Source organism: Dipodomys spectabilis, unplaced genomic scaffold, assembly GCF_019054845.1.
Source record: "Dipodomys spectabilis isolate Male_0828 unplaced genomic scaffold, ASM1905484v1 ptg000006l, whole genome shotgun sequence".
In the NCBI taxonomy this organism is placed as follows: Eukaryota; Metazoa; Chordata; class Mammalia; order Rodentia; family Heteromyidae; genus Dipodomys; species Dipodomys spectabilis.
Window position 1 is genome coordinate 12114778 of NW_024870683.1, and position 18689 is coordinate 12133466.

Here is an 18689-nt window from a genome sequence, read left to right on the forward strand (position 1 = left end):
CTTCCGGGTCCTGCCCACCTCAGAGCACGACGGGAAATGTAGTTCTAAACGCCCCTCGTCAAGCAAATCATTCGGCAATGAGAACTCGCTTTCCCAGTAGGCCATAGGCCCAGGCCCGCCGAGCCTTCTTCGCGCGGGGACCTGTGGGATTGAAAGGGCAGAGGGCCGCGTACTTCTGAGCTTCCCAAGATGCGAACTACAGTTCCCAGGTAGCGTTGCGGCCGAATGCTCAGGGTGGCCTTCTGAGGGTTCGCTAACTTCAGCGCCCCGAAGTCCGACCCTGTTGGGGAACCTGGCAGGAGGGGCGGTCCCCCTCGGAGTGGGGGGTCGTGCCTCCTGAAGCCGCCCCCGGGACCTCTGTCCTGGAGGAGGCGAGGGTGAGTAGGAATGGGCCTTGGCTGGGGAGGCTCGGAACGATCGGTGGGCACCGTCCTGGCCGCTGCTGCCCACCCTGGGCCCTCCTGGCCTGAGCCTCCATCGCCGGCCTCCTTGCCTGCTGCCTCTTCTTTCTGTGCTAAAGCCTCCGTTATAAAATGGGAGCCACCACTGGGGACTTCAGTGACCAGTGGCTCTTCCCTGTGAAGAGTAGATATGATAAAGGATGGGAAGACACGTTCGAAATTGGAAAGTTCAATGCCAGAGCGATTGTTTTTAAGTCATGGATTACTCCTACAAGTTAATTGAGGAATTCCTTGGCCAAGCAGTCAAGGATTTAACCTGGCCTGGGTAACCCTCCAGCATTTTCTGTAAACACCCAGCTAGGCCCACGTGTGGGACAAGTTAGCCAAGTAATCATTCCTAAGCATTCTGCTTTTGTGGCCTTAACAACTCTCTTCCTTTGCTTCAGCTTTCCAGCTTCTTGAGGTGACTTTACTCCCTTCTCTTTGTGGAATGCCATCTCAAATGTCGTTATCTCTGACATGTCACAACCTACCAAACTTTCGTTGTAGATGGAATTATATTTCCTTTGTGTGTGACTACAGCACCACTAGCTTTACCTAGTTATGATTATTAGAACATTTATTACATTGGCCTGTGTTATAATTATTTAATCATGATGATACCTTTACATTTTATAGCTCTTTAACAGAGTAATTTAGATTGTCATCTATTAAAAATGATTTAGTGGGGGAAAAAAATCACTGCTAAAATATGACTTGTACTATAAAGAATCCTCGAGGAATAATTTTCCCAGCGTGACAAAATTTGTGGCAGACTCTCACTTAGATCAAATTCCTACTACAGTGTTCTTATCTCTATACAATTCATCTCATCAACCCTTCTGACAGAGCCCAAGTTAAAATAGGAAATTAAGAAAGAACAGACTCATGAGCATGAACTCATTATTCTAAGAAGTTAAACTTTGATCCTGCTTATCCTTTGCACTTAGGGCTCAGCCTATGACCTTTCACTCAACGAACATTTATTGAGCACCAACGATATACCTGTTTATATGCTAAAATTTATGAGGTGAAATATAAAATATACATAGTAAAATCCAATTTTAATGTTTTCTCAAAGTATTTCAGTATGGTTCTGATGCACCTAAAGCTCAGAATCTAAAATGTCAGGTCTTCAGAACAATGCCTAAGACATACTTGGCACAACTTGTTAAATGAATGAACACAGGGCATCCTTTCCATTTTATAGAGTCAAGGAAGCTGAGAAAGTCTTGAGAAGAATACACTGCAGCTTATTAACACACCAGGCCAAGAACTCAAGTATAATTATTATTCTACTATGTTTCTACCTCATCCTGTTTGTAGCTTCTCCTACGGGATTTAAATGTAGTCCAGAATATGACAGTGATTCCTCTGACAGGACAGACATGCTGAGACATGTCTCATTACATGTCTCATTACATCCTCTGGCAACATGTTCACACAAATTGTCAGCAAAATAAAGACATGAAGAGCTAACCTTGTACCATAATTCTACAAAATATTTTCTCTCTCTGACAGAATTTGAATCAATATTTCAGGCCAGTAGGCCCAGAGTTTATGGAGAAAAATGCTCAGGTCCCCAGAAAACAAAGAGATTGGAATGACCATGCTTTTCTATGAAATCAGAGGAGAATTTGTCCACCTTCATGGCAACAATCAACTGGAATGTATTAAAAACTGCTCCTGTCATATAAGTATGTACATTCTAGTTTGCTATGTTCCCTACATCTCCGTCCCTTTCCCCCCTCCCCACCCACCCCTACACCTCACCAAAGTTGTAAAGTTCATTTTTTGACATAATGAGGAAGAATTTTTAATAAATAGTACACCTCCTTCCCTTTTTCTCATCAGATGCTTGAATACTTGATTGATGACATAGACCAACCTCTGCTTAAACACTTTTATTGATAGGTAATTCACTATTTTTCTATGTACCCAATCCATTTCTAGAAGTTTAAAACATACACACACACAGACCATCAGAAAAAAAAAAACTTTTTCTTAATGTCATATGGTTAATCCTAAAGAAAAAGTGTTCCAAGTAATATCTCAAACTAGTCATATTAATTCCTGAGAATGGCCAAGAAGATAACAAATAAAAATATTGCCTTTACACAAAGGCATGAGAAGAAGAACTAGGTACCTTTTAATTTAGTGTTTAAATCTAATTAACTGACTTGATAATTAAGTTTACATCAAACCTTTTTCTGGGTTGATCAATAAGTTGATTCCAGGCATCAATTTTAATATCTAGTAGTCCATGGTATCCTACCTTTTTTTTTTGGGTGGGGGGTCAGTCGTGGGGCTTAAACTCTGGGCCTGGGTGCTGTCCCTGAGCTCTTCAGCTCAAGGCTAGCGCTCTACCACTTGAGCCACAGCACCACTTCCGGTTTTCTGAGTGGTTTATTGGAGATAAGAGTCTCACGGACTTTTCCTGCCCAGGCTGGCTTTGAACCATGATCCTCAGATCTCAGCCTCCTGAGATCTGAGCTAGGGTTACAGGCATGAGCCACTGGCACCCGGCTATCCTACCAGTATTAACTTAGAAGTCACTGTGACTTTTGAACCCTGTGCCTAATGTTAAATTTACAAAGGTCATCTAATTTCCCACATTATGGAAATTCAAGGACTATGGATGTAGATTTTCCTTAATCCTAATCCAATATTTCTAGTAAATAATGTTTATACATACCTATTTGGAACTAATGAGAAGATATCATAAGTGTTTCCTCCATAATCTTTTTGTCTGAATCATTATTTCAGGTTGATCCAGTTGTTGAGCAGACTATGAGCAGACCAGAGAATCTGCTCTCTACTGGTTCCTCATTAACATCGCAAGTTCATGCCGCTGCAGTTAATGGAGATAAAGGTGCTCTTCAAAGGCTCATAATAGGTAAGCTGTCCCCTTAGATTTAGAAACCATGAATGCAACTCTTTGTCCTAAGGAAGTTGTTTCATATTAGTTTAGATTTGCAATGTACTATTTTAATGGAAATATATTAGTATTCTAGGACTTGAACAAGAAAGAAATTTAAGTACTGACTTAAAAATATGCATTAAGATTGAGTGGAAAGTACTTACAAAATTTCTATGTATTTGGCACTGACTCTAGATAGGGAACTCATTTGGTCTAGGTGTGTGACTCAAATTACTTGCCTAGCATTAAGTAGTGCCACAGGTTGTATGGTTAATGTCACCTAAGAAGAGAGTGTTAAGTCATCTTATAGTACCAGGGATCTAGATTGAAGATAGCTGATAATGATTTAGTATTTAAGATAGAGTACACTCAAGGTGCTACTACTTATACATAAATTCATGATTTAAAATTGTTTCAGTGTTCTCACTGTCATTTATATGTATATATGATATCCAAAAGTCCAATGTAGAGGGTCCTGAAGGAGAGAATAAAATAGGGGGAAGGTAAAATTTAATAGTAGAGTGGTTGCCAGGTGTCCCTAGCTCATGCCTAGAATCCTAGCTACTGAAGGGTCTGAGATCTGAGGATTAAAATCAACCAATGCAGACAAATCCAAAACCCTTACCTCCAATTAATGGGCAAAAAGCCATAAGTAGAGGTGTGGCTCAAATAATTGAGTGACAGCCTTGAGTGTAAAAAGCCAGGTATGGGGCTGGGAAGGTACCCAAGGCCCAGAGCCAGTCCCCACCAAAAAAACAAACAAAAAAAGCATATGCACAGTTCCCTGAGTTCAAGTCCTAGTACTTGCACAAAAACAAAAGGATAAGATGGCTAAGAATTTTTCCGAGTTCTAAAAAATATAATTCTAACATTCACAAGCCCTAACAAGAATAAATAAAATAAAAATATATATTATCTATAGTCTTCATGTATGCCAGTGTCTGGTGACATCATGACTGACAAGTTGGGCTGCAAAATGAAGTCCAACCTACTTAACTTTCACACTTGTTAGCATTTGTTTTCACTTACTTTTCTAGTTTCACCCGGAGCTTCTGTCTATGTACCCTAACTCTAATGAGGCAAGAGGCAGTTCTGTTTCTCAGTACTTTTCTCTACATCTTTTTCTTCTGCTTCTACTTTACCTTTTCTACTAAACAAACTACGAAACCTCTTCTCATCCTTAGATTCAAAACTATGTGCCATATACTCTGAAGATTTCTCTTCATTTCCAGAGACAAAGTCTTTTTTTTTTTTTTTGGTCCGGTCGTGGGGCCTGAACTCTGGGCCTGGGCGCTGTCCCTCAGCTCTTCAGCTCAAGGCTAACGCTCTACCACTTGAGCCAAGCGCCACTTCCGGCTTTTTTCTTTTTGCTTATGTGGTGCTGAGGAATGGAACCCAGGGCCTCAGGCATGCAAGGCAAGCGCTCTACCACTGAGCCACCTTCCCAGCCCCAGAGACAGTCTTTATTTCACCTCAGCTGCTACATTCACAATTCCTCCCTGGAACTGACATTTCTCAGAGGCTCCACAGAAGTCGTGTGAACATCCATTCCATCCCTGAGTTAAAAGGCTTTCACTTCCAGCTCACTCACTAAGGAGAAGCAATAATTCCTCGTCTTCACTGAAACTTCCATTCTCTTCTCCAGTTTTGAGCATCAGTTTCTTTCTGTGTTTAACTTTCTTCTCTATACAACCTTACTTCCAAGGTCTATTATGAAAACTCTTCTCTTGGAAAATTTCTCTTTTTCCTTACCTCCTTATCATGTAGTTGCAATCCAAACTCTGGATGGACCTGACCTGTCTACTTCTGGCAACTTCAAAGCAGCTGAACTTGGCTTGAAAAAAATTCTTAACATGCAGACTCAACATTTACAACTCTTCACAAGACATTTCATCATAATGGATGTTTTGTACCCTTTCCTTCTGCTAGCCAATTGCCCCTCCACCTGCCAATTCTCTCTCCCTCCATTTTTTTTCATATATTTTTAGTTCCCTAGAGAAAATGAAAACTTTATGTCGGAACTTCTCATCTTTCAGCATAACGTACAAATCTCCCTTTCTTTTTTCCTGCTGAATACAGCCATAATTCCCCCTGATGAATACTGAAATTATTCCTCCTCCTACCAAAGCCCATTCTTCCATACAAATTCTGTATTCTATCCTCTCAGAATTTTTCAAGAAATCTACTATATATTTTTTTTAATTTTTTATTTATTTATTTTTTTGTCAGTCATGGGGCTTGAACTCAGGACCTATGCACTGTCTCTGAGCTTTTTTCAATCAAGGCTAGTGTGCTACCACTTTGAGCCACAGTGCCACTTCTGGTTTTCTGGTGGTTAATTGGAGATAGGAGTCTCATGGACTTTCTTGCGCTGGCTGGCATTGAACTCAGATCTCAGCCTCCTGAGTAGCTAGGATTACAGGTGTGAACCACCAGCGCTGAGTTGAAATTTGCTATATTTTTAAATTTCTGACCACTGCATCTTCAACCTTTTATCTCATTCTTCTAAATTCTATTAACATTTGACATTCTCTGTTGTCTCCACTGTTTCTAAAATCCCTTCCCTGTTCCTTCATCCCCTGAATGTAAAGCCATATCTTACAACTATGTTGGTATACAGCTGAACTGCCCCAACTGCAATTTAAAGAAGATATAAGTACAGTATATTTAATTTTCATTAGAACAAAGATATATCGGAAGTCCAAGATGGATAGACAACAACACTTCATAAAATTGGACAAGGTTGCTGGTGGAACTTGATTACCATTCTCAAAATCAATATGGCTTTCATCTCTAGGTCAGCGTAAGATACTATATTTGTAGTCAAAGCCCAAATAACAGAGTACAGAGAAAGCCGTTTCTTATTAAGGGAAGTGCAAGTGCCCTAACTTAGGCAAAGGGTCACATCGTGGATAAAAGAGGCTAAACACCCGTCTTTCTGAAGGTGGTGTCATACCTAGGCAAACCTCCAGAGGAAAACTAATAGAATAGAATGATAATTGTCACCAAAAACCTACCACCCAAACCAAACCTTATGAGCCATCTTCACCCATTGTCTCCATTTTTTCACCTTAACCACCTCTTTATTAAAAGGAACAAGATAGATGTATATATACTTCTTATTTTGAGGCATACATATAGACATTGAACATAAACATGTAACTTAATATGCAAATATAAAGCAAACATCCATCTGACCAACACCTAAGTCAAAGCACAGAAAATTATCCTCTGAAGTCCCTCGTGCAGTCTCTTTTCTCCCCTTTTGCTTTGTTTGTCCCCCCGCTTTATTTTTGAGTGCTGTGTCAGACCTACAGCTTTGCACATGTTAAGCAGTATACCACTGATAAACACTCCAACCTCTTCTTAGCTTTTATGGTTGACATTACATTGTTGTTTTACTCTCTTAAGTATATATCCTTAAACACTAGAACTTAGTTTTGCCTTTCTTTTAGTTTTTTCTCTTTACTAAATATCCCATCTCTGCTTAGGCTGAAAATATAAATATATGTATATGTATGTGTACATATATCATATATGTTATATTGATATAATATAATGTAATATATATTATATAATATAATTACATACGATATATAAACATATATGTGATATAATGTAAATATATTATATATACACACATCCATATATACTCATATATACATATATACACATATATGAGGGTATATATGGATGTGTGTATATATTTATATAATTTCTCTGCTTAAAACTCATTGCTTCCATTGCTAAGAATAAAATTTATATCATTTCTTTGCTTAAAACTCTTCCATTACTTCCAGTTCTAATAGTAAAATTTTTTTATGTCAATAAAAACTTTAATAATCAGGACAAATCTGTGATGTACATACATGTTATTGTTCCCATTTTGCAGAAAGCAAGGACAGTATGAGCAAGTAATGTATCCAACAAATTACCAAAATAAATCTGTGAATAAATGTGCCAGATAATCATGATACAGTTCTACATCTTTGTAAACGTATTCATTTTTTCCTGCTGCTGGCATTACTTTTTAAATATAGTATTTAAGGAGTATAATATCTGGCCAATAAGCTTCCTTAAATACAACTGAATGAATTTGGATAAATCTATCCACCAATAGAATCGCCACCACATATAAAATTTGTTCAGGATATTTTCTTTATCTCTGTAAGATTTTTTCTATGCAATTTTTTTTATTGTAAAGATACAGTACAGAGAGGTTATAGTTACATGAGTAGGGTATTGAGTACATTTCCTATCAAGCATTGTTACCCCTCCTTTGATTTTCCCCCACCATCACTTCCCTCCCCACTTCCCCAACTCCTTCCTCCCCCCCCACCCCGACATTGTAAAGTTCCTTTTCAACATAGTGTCCTGTATATTTCATTGTCACAGTGGGTCAACCTGCATCCCTACTTAAGCATTTTGCTATACCCTTTCCCCTCCCCAAATTGCAAAAATGTTTATACATGATGCAGAACACCATAATCAAATACAGTGAAAACATGGGTTGTACCGTGAGGGAGGAACATACAAAAGAAACAAAAGAGGGCTGGGAAGGTGGCTAAGTGGTAGAGCACTTGCCTTGCATGCCTGAGGCCCTGGGTTCGATTCCTTAGCACCACATAAGAGAAAAGAAAAAAGCCGGAAGTGGCGCTGTGGCTCAAGTGGTAGAACGCTAGCCTTGAGCTGAAGAGCTGAGGGACAGCACCCAGGCCCAGAGTTCAGGCCTCACGACCGGACCCAAAAAAAAAAAAAAATAAAAAAAGAATCACATAGTGTAATGTAAGTACATTACAAAAATAGAAAGAAAGAAAAAAAAACCCTTGTGTCTCTGTCTTGGGGTACATTTTGCTTAACATTATCTTATATGGTTATATGTAAATAGCTTTTGACCCTACTCTGTTGTAAACATGTACTAGACATTGCAAACAAGGGAAACCATGGGACCTATGTTTCTTTGGGCCTGGCTTACTTCACTTAATATAATTTTTTCCAAGTCTTTCCATTTCCTAACCGAATGGGGAAATGTCATTCTTTCTGATGGAGGCATAGAATTCATATATATATATATATATATATATATATTCCACATTTTCTTGATCCATTCATCTACTGAGGGGCATTTGGGTTGGTTCCATATCTTAGCTATGGTGAATAATGCTGCAATAAACATGGTTGTGCTGGTAGCTTTGGTATGTCCTTGTTTGTGATCATTTAAAAGACTATGTGTGCCTCCTTCTCCAATGTCATCCTTACCTCTCACTACTCCTTTCCTAGGGAAACTTGATTTCTTTTTGTTTTTCAAACCTGCGAGGCCTTTTGCCATCCCAAGGATTTTTCCTGACATGCTGTTCTCCCATTCTCTGTCTTACTAACTCTTAGTCACCTAGTCTCTACTCTATGGTTACTTCTTGAAAGATACCAGTAGAACTTGTCTCAGATTAAATAACTGTATAATTATGTGAATGCCTGTTGTTTTTTGGAGGGAGGGGGTTGGTACCAGTCCTGGGGTTTGAACCTAGGGCCTGTTTCTGAGCTTATTTGCTCAAAGCTACTGCTTTACCACTTGAACCACAACTCCACTTCCAGCTTTTTTTGAGTAGTTAATTGGAGATCAAAGTCTCACAGATTTTCCTGGACTGGCTCTGAATCATGATCCTCAGATCTCAGTCTCCTGAGTAGTAGGATTACATGAATAAACCACTGGCATTCAGCTGTATAATATTTAATGTCTCTTACATAAGCTGGTGGATGCTATGGGAGTAGGCTGGCTCTACATCACTGCGTTGTTATGCTTGGCACACAGTGGCACATGAGAAATATTTGTCGACGGAATTAATTAATAGCATAATCACTTTTTAAAGTACTTTTCTCTTGGGGTTGGGAAGGTTGCTCAATGGTAGAATGCTTGCCTCACATGCATGAGGCCCTGGGTTGGATTCAGCACTACATAAACAGAAAAAGCCAGAAGTGGGTGCTGTGGCTCAAGTGGTAGAGTGCTGTCTTTGAGCTAAAGAGCTGAGGGATAGCGCCCAGGCCCAGAGTTCAAGCTCCACGACTAACAAAAATAAATAAATAAAAATAAAGTACTTTCTCTCTTGCTATTCTATAATTATTTTGATGACCAGAGCTAAAAGTGAATTGAGTTGAATTAAACTGAATTGAACAGTTGTGATTAAATTCCATTAGAACCAAAAATTTAAATCAGAAAGTCTTGAGGAAAAGAACCCATATATAATTAATTTCTGAAAAATATAACCTTTAAACAAAGCAAAATAAGCAATATGTTTCTTTCTTTCTGTTCTTTTTTCTTTCTTTCTTTTTTTTTTTTTGGCCGATTGTGGGGCTTGAACTCTGGGCCTAGGCTCTGTACCTCAGCTCTTCAGCTCACACACGGCAAGTTCTCTACCACTTGAGCCACAGTGCCACTTCCAGCTTTTTTGGCTTAATGTGGTGCTAAGGAATCAAACCCAGGGCCTCAAGCATGCAAGGCAAGTGCTCTACCACTGAGCCACCTTCCCAGCCCAAGCAATATGTTATAAATTATAAACACACCCATTTAGTCATATCAGTTAACTAATGTGCTTCATTGTAAAATGGGAAAGCTTTCCTATCACTTTATAATCTCAAAGAGAAAATCCTTAAGAATCAAAAAGCAATCATGATATGGAGCCAGTATAGAGCTAATAAATGATTGACTATTTTCTTGTGTTTTCCATCACCTGGTCTAAGGAACTCCTAGCTCATTACTGACTGAGGGAACAATCTCATCCTTAGGACTGTGCTATTGTGTCTTCTGTGCAGATACCTTTGCTTGGTGGCATTTCCAATACTTGCTGTTCATATTGACACAATAAAAAAATTCATCCATGTATTTTACTTAGCATGTGTTGATGGCTTTTAAATATGTGCTATATCTCTTTTCTGAGCAAGTAATAGAGTACTACAGATGAATTATTTTTTTTCCTGAATCTTTGTTCACCAACTGCTCAGTGAATTCATTCACTTTAGCATTTTCTGTTTTCCTTTCTCTGTTTCCATGGAGAAGTATGTCAGTGATGTGTTGGATTCCATGGAAACGGATGACTGTCTCTTTCTACATACACAACTAATTAAATCGAACACTTACTGAGCTGCCCATTGTCCTGGCGGAGAACTGAAGAGGCTTTCTCTGAATGAAGCGTCATTTCAGAAGCAGCTCATAGTGGTTAACCTAAGTCAGTGGACTAAAGTTCTAACATTATCCCCTGCTTCCTAGATTCAGATGGGTTAGAGTTTAGTTCTGGATGCTAAAAACATAAACATACAGTAAAATCTTTATATGCCATAGTTACCATTTATAGCTTTTCCTCTTAAAATGAAATTCAAATGATGTTTTTGAATACCAGAGATGTAATTGATGATAGAATTGAATGAACTTGTGTGTGTGTGTGTGTGTGTGTGTGTGTGTGTGTGTGTGTGTGTGTGTGTGTTCACGCGCGCTGATCTGGGGGCTGGAACTCAGGGCCTGGGTATTGTCTATGAGATTTTGTGCTCAAGGCTAGCACTCTACCACTTGAGTCAAAATTCTACTTCCAGGGGGCTGGGAAGGTGGCTCAGTGGTAGAGTGCTTGCCTCGCATGCATGAGGCCCTGGGTTCGATTCCTCAGCACCACATAAGCAGAAAAAAGCCAGAAGTGGTGCTGTGGCTCAAGTGATAGGGTGCTAGCCTTGAGCTGAAGAGCTGAGGGATAGTGCCCAGGCCCAGAGTTCAAGCCCCACGACTGACAAAAAAAAAAAAACAAAAAAAAAAACTCTACTTCCAGCTTTTGATGGTTAATTGGAAATAAGAGTCTCACAGATTTTTGTGCCCGGGCTGGCTTGGACCACCATCCTCAGAGCTCAGCCTCCTGAGTAGCTAGGATTACAAGGCATGATTCATCCATACCTGGCTAAGTGGCTTCTTTATAGCACTGTGCCGTGTAGTATAATAGAAAGGGTATGGGTTGTAGAGTCAGGTAAATGTACACATACAATTCTAGTTTTCCTTAATAAAGGAAATTGGGTATTCCTGGCTAGTCACTTTATGTTTTTTGAGTTTCCATTTCCTTATCTAAAGTAAAGGTTGCATTTTATTTGTGTGAGAATTAAATAACATAATTGATACAAAATATTACCATAGCACCTGACATTTAGTAGACAATAAGTAGCACCTTATTACTCTTGTTACATCAGGTTGGACTCAGAGTAAAAGTAAAAGAATTAAGTCTCCAATCATTTCGCAGTTATCCCAGAATTAAAAAGCACTAACTGCTACAACAATTAGTTGTAGCATACTGTTTTCTTTGTGAAAACCAAATAAAATGATCTGTAAATATGTGCAATGTATTCATTGCTGCTAACAGATTTGAGTTTCTTTCCACTGATGTAGTGACCAGGCAGCTCCAGTCCAATGCTGCCAGAACATCTATTACATTGTCCATGTTCTGAGCAAGCTTAATCTGTCTTGATTAATTTTCTTCCCTATTTTTATTTTTTTTCTTTCCTATTTTTATAACATTTTCCCCAACAATAGACATGACAGTAAACTCCACAAATGACAGAGTTCAAGCCACTATTTTAGGTACTTCTTCCTTTACCTTAACCCTTAAGCTTTAAATCTTAGGGCTAGTAAATGTTTTATAGATGGCTTTCTTATGTACACATGTTTACAAGTAGATACTCAGACCTCTGTATCTGTGTAATCTCTAGTTTACACATTCACAGTTTCAATCAACTGCAGATTAAAAATATTCAGAATGACTTTTATATTGGACATGTACAGACTTTTTCTTGCCATTGTTTCCTGAGCAATATAGTATAACTATTTGTATAGTATTTATATCTTTTTTTAAATTTTATTTTATTGTAAGGGTGATGTACAGAGAGGTTACATTTGCATAAGTAAGGTAATTAGTACATTTCTTGTCCAATATTGTTAACCCCCTCCTCATTTGTGTATCTTACTAGATATTATAAGTTATCTAAAGAGAACTTCAGGTATATGGGAAAGAAGATGTAACACACAAATACTCTGCCATTATATCAAAGACTGAGCATCTCTAGCTTTAGGAGTCTGGATGGTCTAGAACCAATTCCCTATGAATACCAAGAGGTGACTATATTAACATGTATTTGCATACATAAAAGTAACTAATACAATAAGCCTACATTCCTAAAATAAGGTTTTATGTACCAGTTGTTGTATTATGTCAAAATTCGCTAGTCCATTTAATAATGAAAATGTTTTAGGTATTCTTAGTAATTTCATTTTATAGGTGAAAAAACAGATACAAAGAAATTAAATAATTTGTCTAATGCACTGCAGTACTGACTGAAGCCAAGAGGTCTGACTCTAGGGTCTATAAATAATGAATCTATGGAATATATTGGTAAATATTTATGTACACATGTGTACTTTCCTCTTTATAAGTAGAGAATAAGAAAGAACTGATTAGGCTTGAAACTTAAATGATAAACTGAATAGTTATCTAGATTAGATTTGAGAGTATGTATGTGTTCTGATGTGCATATGTACACATGCATGCGTTATAGACTATTTTGTCAATGTGCTAACGCATGTAGATCTCAGAAAAAAAATCGATATATAAGATTATAAATTCGATATATAAGATGATAAAGGAAGTCAGTTATGTTGAAATAACTTTACCAAATAATTTGAAATTAATATATACCAATTTCTATGAAATTAAAACAATATATAACAACATATAGGCCTTTTTTTTTTTTTTTTTTTTTTTTGCTGGTCCTGAGGCGTGAACTCAGGACCTGGACTCTGTCCCTGAAGTTCCCTATGCTCAAGGCTAGCGCTCTACCACTGGAGCCACAGTGCCACTTCTGTTATTTTCTGTTTATGTGGTACTGAAGAATTGAACCCAGGGCTTCGTGCATGCTAGGCAAGCACTCTACCACTAAGCCACATTCCCAGTCTGTATGCCATAATTTTTAAGAAAAATACATTAAGGGCTGGAAATGTGGCTTAGTGGTAGAGTGCTTGCCTAGCATGCACGAAGCCCTGACTTTGATTCCTCAGCCCCACATAAACAGAAAATGCCAGAAATGGCTCTGTGGCTCAGGTGGTAGAGTGCTAGCCTTGAGCAAAAGAAGCTCAGGGAAACAGTGCTCAGGCCCTGAGTTAAAGCCCCAGGACTGGCACAGAAGAAAGGGAGGAAGGAAGGGAGGGAGGGAGGGAGAAAAGGAGGGAAGGAAGGAAGGAAGGAAGGAAGGAAGGAAGGAAGGAAGGAAGGAAGGAAGGAAGGAAGGAAGGAAGGAAGGAAGGAAGGAAGGAAGGAAAAATACATAACAAGATTTATAACAGTCTAACAATAATAATTTTGGTATAATCATGAATGCATATTATATTGTAAGTAAAGTATAGCAATTAGAATGGGAAAATATATTTGTAAAATATAGTAATACCTCACATAAGTCCAAATTATAGTATGTCCCTTGTTGTTATCATTATTTTCACTTTATGTTGGGGCATCGAAACTCAGAAGTTAAGGAATTTAGTTGTACAGCTAATAATTGGTGGAGCTGAAACTCAAACCAGGTTATTTGAGATAAATTGTTCTTTCCTTTGTTTCTCTGTGGTCTCTCTAACAGGAAGCAAATATGTTTTTAAAATGATAACAAATGCCTTCCCACAATGTTCACAGTATGATGAAGCAGGTGAAATAAATGTACCTTGATGTCACATAAAGGTATATTTTAGAATAAGCAACAGCAGTAGACATCCTATTTGTGTTGGACAGTGTGGTGGTATAGTTACTTGATTAGCACAACTGTCATTGCTAGTGACATTTGGTTCCTTTAACTACAGCCAGAACTCTGGCTTCTGCACATTAACCCATTAACCATTCAGATTCTTCTGCTTCAACTAGCCTTAAAATAACTGAATGCAATCAAGCAGCAGCTTTCCATCAGGGTTACATCAGTTCAGCGTACTGATTTGTGTTCAGACAGAGCACATACAGAATACAAACATAGTTAAACAAGCACCAATTGGTCATGGATTACGGGCCATCTCCACAGTTGCCAGAATAATTAAAACAACATAGCACACTAGCCAGCTGCTTTTTAATAAACTGCCTCTGACAAGAATGTGAATTCAAATGCACTGCCCTCCAGTGGATATTGGTCTCTGTCATAAACCTTATATTTGTACAACATGTTGCAGATATAAAAAGCTTGCTAGTAGTAAGTTACTGTATTTGATCTTCAAAATAAGCTATCGTATAGACGTGGTAAGTATTAGCCAAATGTTATAATTGAAGATGATAAGAAAAGAGATTAACATAGACTGATACAGGCATAGACCTCTCTCACTTACTTTCTTTTGGCCAGGAAGCCCAAAACTGATGATATTCTCTTTATGCAGAAAATAGCTAGAAACACCCTACCTTTGCCCTTTTGCCATTCCAGGTCCTTTAGTGGGGCCAAATGTTGCTTTTTCTAGCAATGCATAGGGGATATATACTTCCACTTTCCTCAAATAGACAGCTTTTGCCTTATAGGCACAACATATTGAATGCTGGTGACAAAACCCAATTAAATCTCCTCTTCTGGGAAATACAAATACTAGTTACTCAAAAGCAAAGTCTGTCAGGGATTGAAGTGAAGGCTTGAAGTTTTCCTATATCACTGGAGACTTGGAAAGAAGCAGCAACTGGCCTAAAATTCTCTGTCCTGGGAAGTAGAGTCACCTCCTAGCCCCATAGTACTGATTTTGCCTTGACCCTGAACTTTATCGATTAGGATTATCTCTAGGTTTGATGATTGCATCCATTTCTCTGCATTTATTAGAAACACAATTCCCAAATCTTCTCTCTTACTACTATTTCCAAGTCAACATCATGTTTTAAGGGGAAATTATAATACTATTATTCTTGTCTTGCTAATGCCAGCTACTACTCTGTACATAACACAAATAAAACACTAGTAGAGAGTGCCCTTTACTCATAAGGAAGAACTAGAGACTTAACTTGCTAAAATGTATTCTCTAATACAAGTCAAGAAAAGAAATGTGCTTCACCACATTTCAGCTCCACAGTGTTTTAAATAAGTTTAAATAGTTTTAAATAAGACCTTACCTATAAATGCAGTGGTAGGGCCTTTGGAATCTTCTAAACTAGATATCAGAGAGAATAATACCTAATAAAATTGTGCCACTCAGAAGCCTTGTACATTGAAAATTTTATTACCAGATACATTGATTCAAATGCAGTATCTACTTCTAACTTCAAGATTCTGAAAAAGAATACTTGCTTCCTCTAGGAGTTTTACACAACTTGTGTTAGTAAGGCTCTTTCCGTTTCAAGCGCAATGACTGTTCTTCTTTTATTACTATTACTTGAGGAACTGTATATTAGCAAAGTAAGTTGTCTGAAGAACGTATTAAGTCTCTCTGTGTAGTATTTATCCAAGATTAAAATATATATTGATGAGGGTTTTTTGTTTTTGTTTTTGTTTTTTTGCCAGTCCTGGGGCTTGAATTCAGTGCTTGGGTACTGTCCCTGAGCTTCTTTGTTTCTTTGTACTTTTGAGCCACAGCACCACTTCTAGCTTTTTTTTTTTTTTTTTTTTTGAGTAGTTTTTATTGGAGATAAGAGCCTCACGAGGATTTATCTGCTCAGGCTGGCTTTGAACTCTGATCCTCAGTTGATCGGTACTTTTTTTTTTTTTTTGGGTCCGGTCATGGGGCCTGAACTCTGGGCCTGGGCTCTGTCCCTCAGCTCTTCAGCTCAAGGCTAGCGCTCTACCACTTGAGCCATAGCGCCACTTCCGGCTTTTTTTTTTGTTTATGTGGTGCTGGGGAATCGAACCCAGGGCCTCATGCATGCAAGGCAAGCGCTCTACCACTGAGCCACCTTCCCAGCCCCTGATCAGTACTTTTAAGAACTAATTAATCACTAGTTTCATGCACAAAACACCCCAGGCACACATGCAACATGTTTTTGTGTTTGTTTGTTTTTTAATCCAGCATTGGTATTTACTCTAAGAAAACATTTCATTTATCTGTATGTTCTTCTCCCATTAGCAGAGTTCAGGCCAAATCACTTTGCAAATAACTGTCTTACCTCATGCTCAATATATGTGTAATATGTTAAACTAATTTGTTAGCATCTCATCATTATCTTTGACAAAGCAGGGGAAAAAAAAATTTTGTGTGCTGATCCTGGGGCTTGGACTCAGAACATTTGCATTGTCTCTGAGTTTTTGTGCTCAAGGCTAGTGCTTTACCACTTGCCACAACTCCACTTCTGGCTTTTTGGTAGTTAATTGGAGATAAGAGTCTCACAGACTTTTCTGCCCAAGCTAGCTTTCAATAGTGATCCTCAAATCTCAGTCTCCTGAGTTGCTAAGGGTTAATCCATTGGTCCCCTGTTAGCCAAAATTTTTTTTCACTTGAAGTGTATGACATATTATGGCATCTTTTGTTGTTTGGTTTTCCTTCTTTCATGTACAATTACTTGTTTTTGAAGAATATACAATCATATAAGATAAAGAATAGGTCTGGCCTACCCAGAAAACCACCTTATGATTCTTCCCTGAACCCAGCCTCTAGGAAGCACTAGTCAAATTTCTGCCCCAAGAGTTTTCACTTTTCCAGAATGCCATAGAAATGCCGTGCACTGTGAACCCTTTGTTTTCAGCTTTTATTTTTTTTAATTAGTGTATATTAATTGAGCAAAGGGATTTCATTGTTATATTTCTAAATATGCATATAAAGTACTTTGATCATACTCACCCTTCTAATACTCTTTATCTCCCCTTACCCCCTTTATGTATGTATATAGGACTGATTTCTCACAATTTGCATAAGGCATTCGATTGAATTAATTCCTTTTTATTAATGAGCAGTATCCAATTGGAATGTTTCCAGATTTTAGGAATTATGACTCAAACTAGCATAGATATCCACAGAATAGGTTGTGTGAATATAAGCTTTCATGCTTTTATTTTGCCTTAATAAATATGAACTAGGCAAAAGTTTATTAGGCATGTGGTAAGTATATATTTGAGTTAGTATGAAAAGTCACAAAGTTTCTTATTTACCATTCAGCAGTCTCACCAGTAATACCTGCAAGTTCTAGTGGTTGTACATCATCATCAGTATTTGACATTCTCAGGTTTGCTTTGGGTTTGATTTTCATCCCAGCTATTCAAGTCAATGAGTAATAGCAGCACATTCTAAATTGAAATTACATTTCTCTGTATATTAGTTATGGTGTATGTCTTTTCATATGCTTATTTAGTGAAATGTCTATTCAAAACTTTTGCCCATATTTAATTCCATTGTCTGTCTTTTTATTAATCAGCGTAGGAGTTCTTTACTCTGGAAAGAAGGTGTTATCAGATTGGTATTTGGCAAATATTTTCTCTCAGTTTGCTGCTTGTCATTTTATTTTCTAATGATATTTTTCAAACAAAAGATTTTTAATTTGGATGAAATCCAATTTATTTATTAATTTGTTCAGAAATTTTTCTTTTGTATCATATTCAAATCTTTCCCAAGATTGCAAAGATTTTTCACTCTTGTTTGCTTGTAGAAGTTTTATATGATTACAGATTTTTACATTAAAATTTGTGGTTTATTTTAAGTACTTTTTATATACTGTGCTATTATGGACTAAATTACTATACCCCACTCCTATATTCATATGCTGAAATCTGAACTCCCCTCCATGTTAAAATAAGAGGTGATGTCTTTTGGAGATAATTAGGTTATGAGGATGGAGCTCCCATGAATAAAATTAGTGCCCTTATCAAGTGGGGACCCCAGAAAGCACTCTAGCTCTCTTTTGTCACTGTAGAAAAATAAAATGAAATTGGCAATCTGCAATCCAGAAGCGGGCCCTCACCAGAACTTGACCATGCCAACATCCTGATTTTATATTTCCAGATTCTAGAACTACTTAACATAATTTCTGTAATTTCTAAGCCACCCTGTCTTTTGTTCCTTTGTTATAGCAGCACAGACTGAGTAGGTTAGCTGAAAATATAGGTAGAACATTTTGGGTTGTTGTTTGCTTCTGCATATGAATGTAAACGCTTACTCTACAATTGACACTATCTGATGACAAAAGAATGGAGTTAAAACAAGACTAAGTTCTATATCTCAAAAGCTTGTTCAAAGCCCAGGGCTAGTGGCTCACGCCTGTAATCTTAGCTACTCAGGAGGCTGAGATCTGTAGATCATGTGGATCTGTGGATCAAAGCCACACTGGACAGAAAAGTCTGTGAGACTCATCTCCAATAAACCACCAGAAAACTGGAAGTGGCAC

At 37.9% G+C, this 18689-nt stretch overlaps 1 protein-coding gene across 3 annotated transcripts in view; it reads left to right on the top strand.

Moving 5' to 3' along the window:
• Positions 1-175: 175 nt before the first annotated feature.
• Positions 176-18689, top strand: part of Invs (inversin) — a 104140-nt gene continuing 85626 nt past the window's right edge. For 2 of the 3 annotated variants that reach the window (XM_042695286.1, XM_042695289.1), the window contains exons 1-3: positions 176-377; positions 1962-2137; positions 3207-3336. In XM_042695286.1, coding sequence (XP_042551220.1) covers positions 3231-3336 — 106 coding nt within the window. In that variant the 5' untranslated portion in view covers positions 176-377; positions 1962-2137; positions 3207-3230. The remainder of the gene's footprint in view (positions 378-1961; positions 2138-3206; positions 3337-18689) is intronic. The other variant, XM_042695287.1, reaches the window with a different exon arrangement.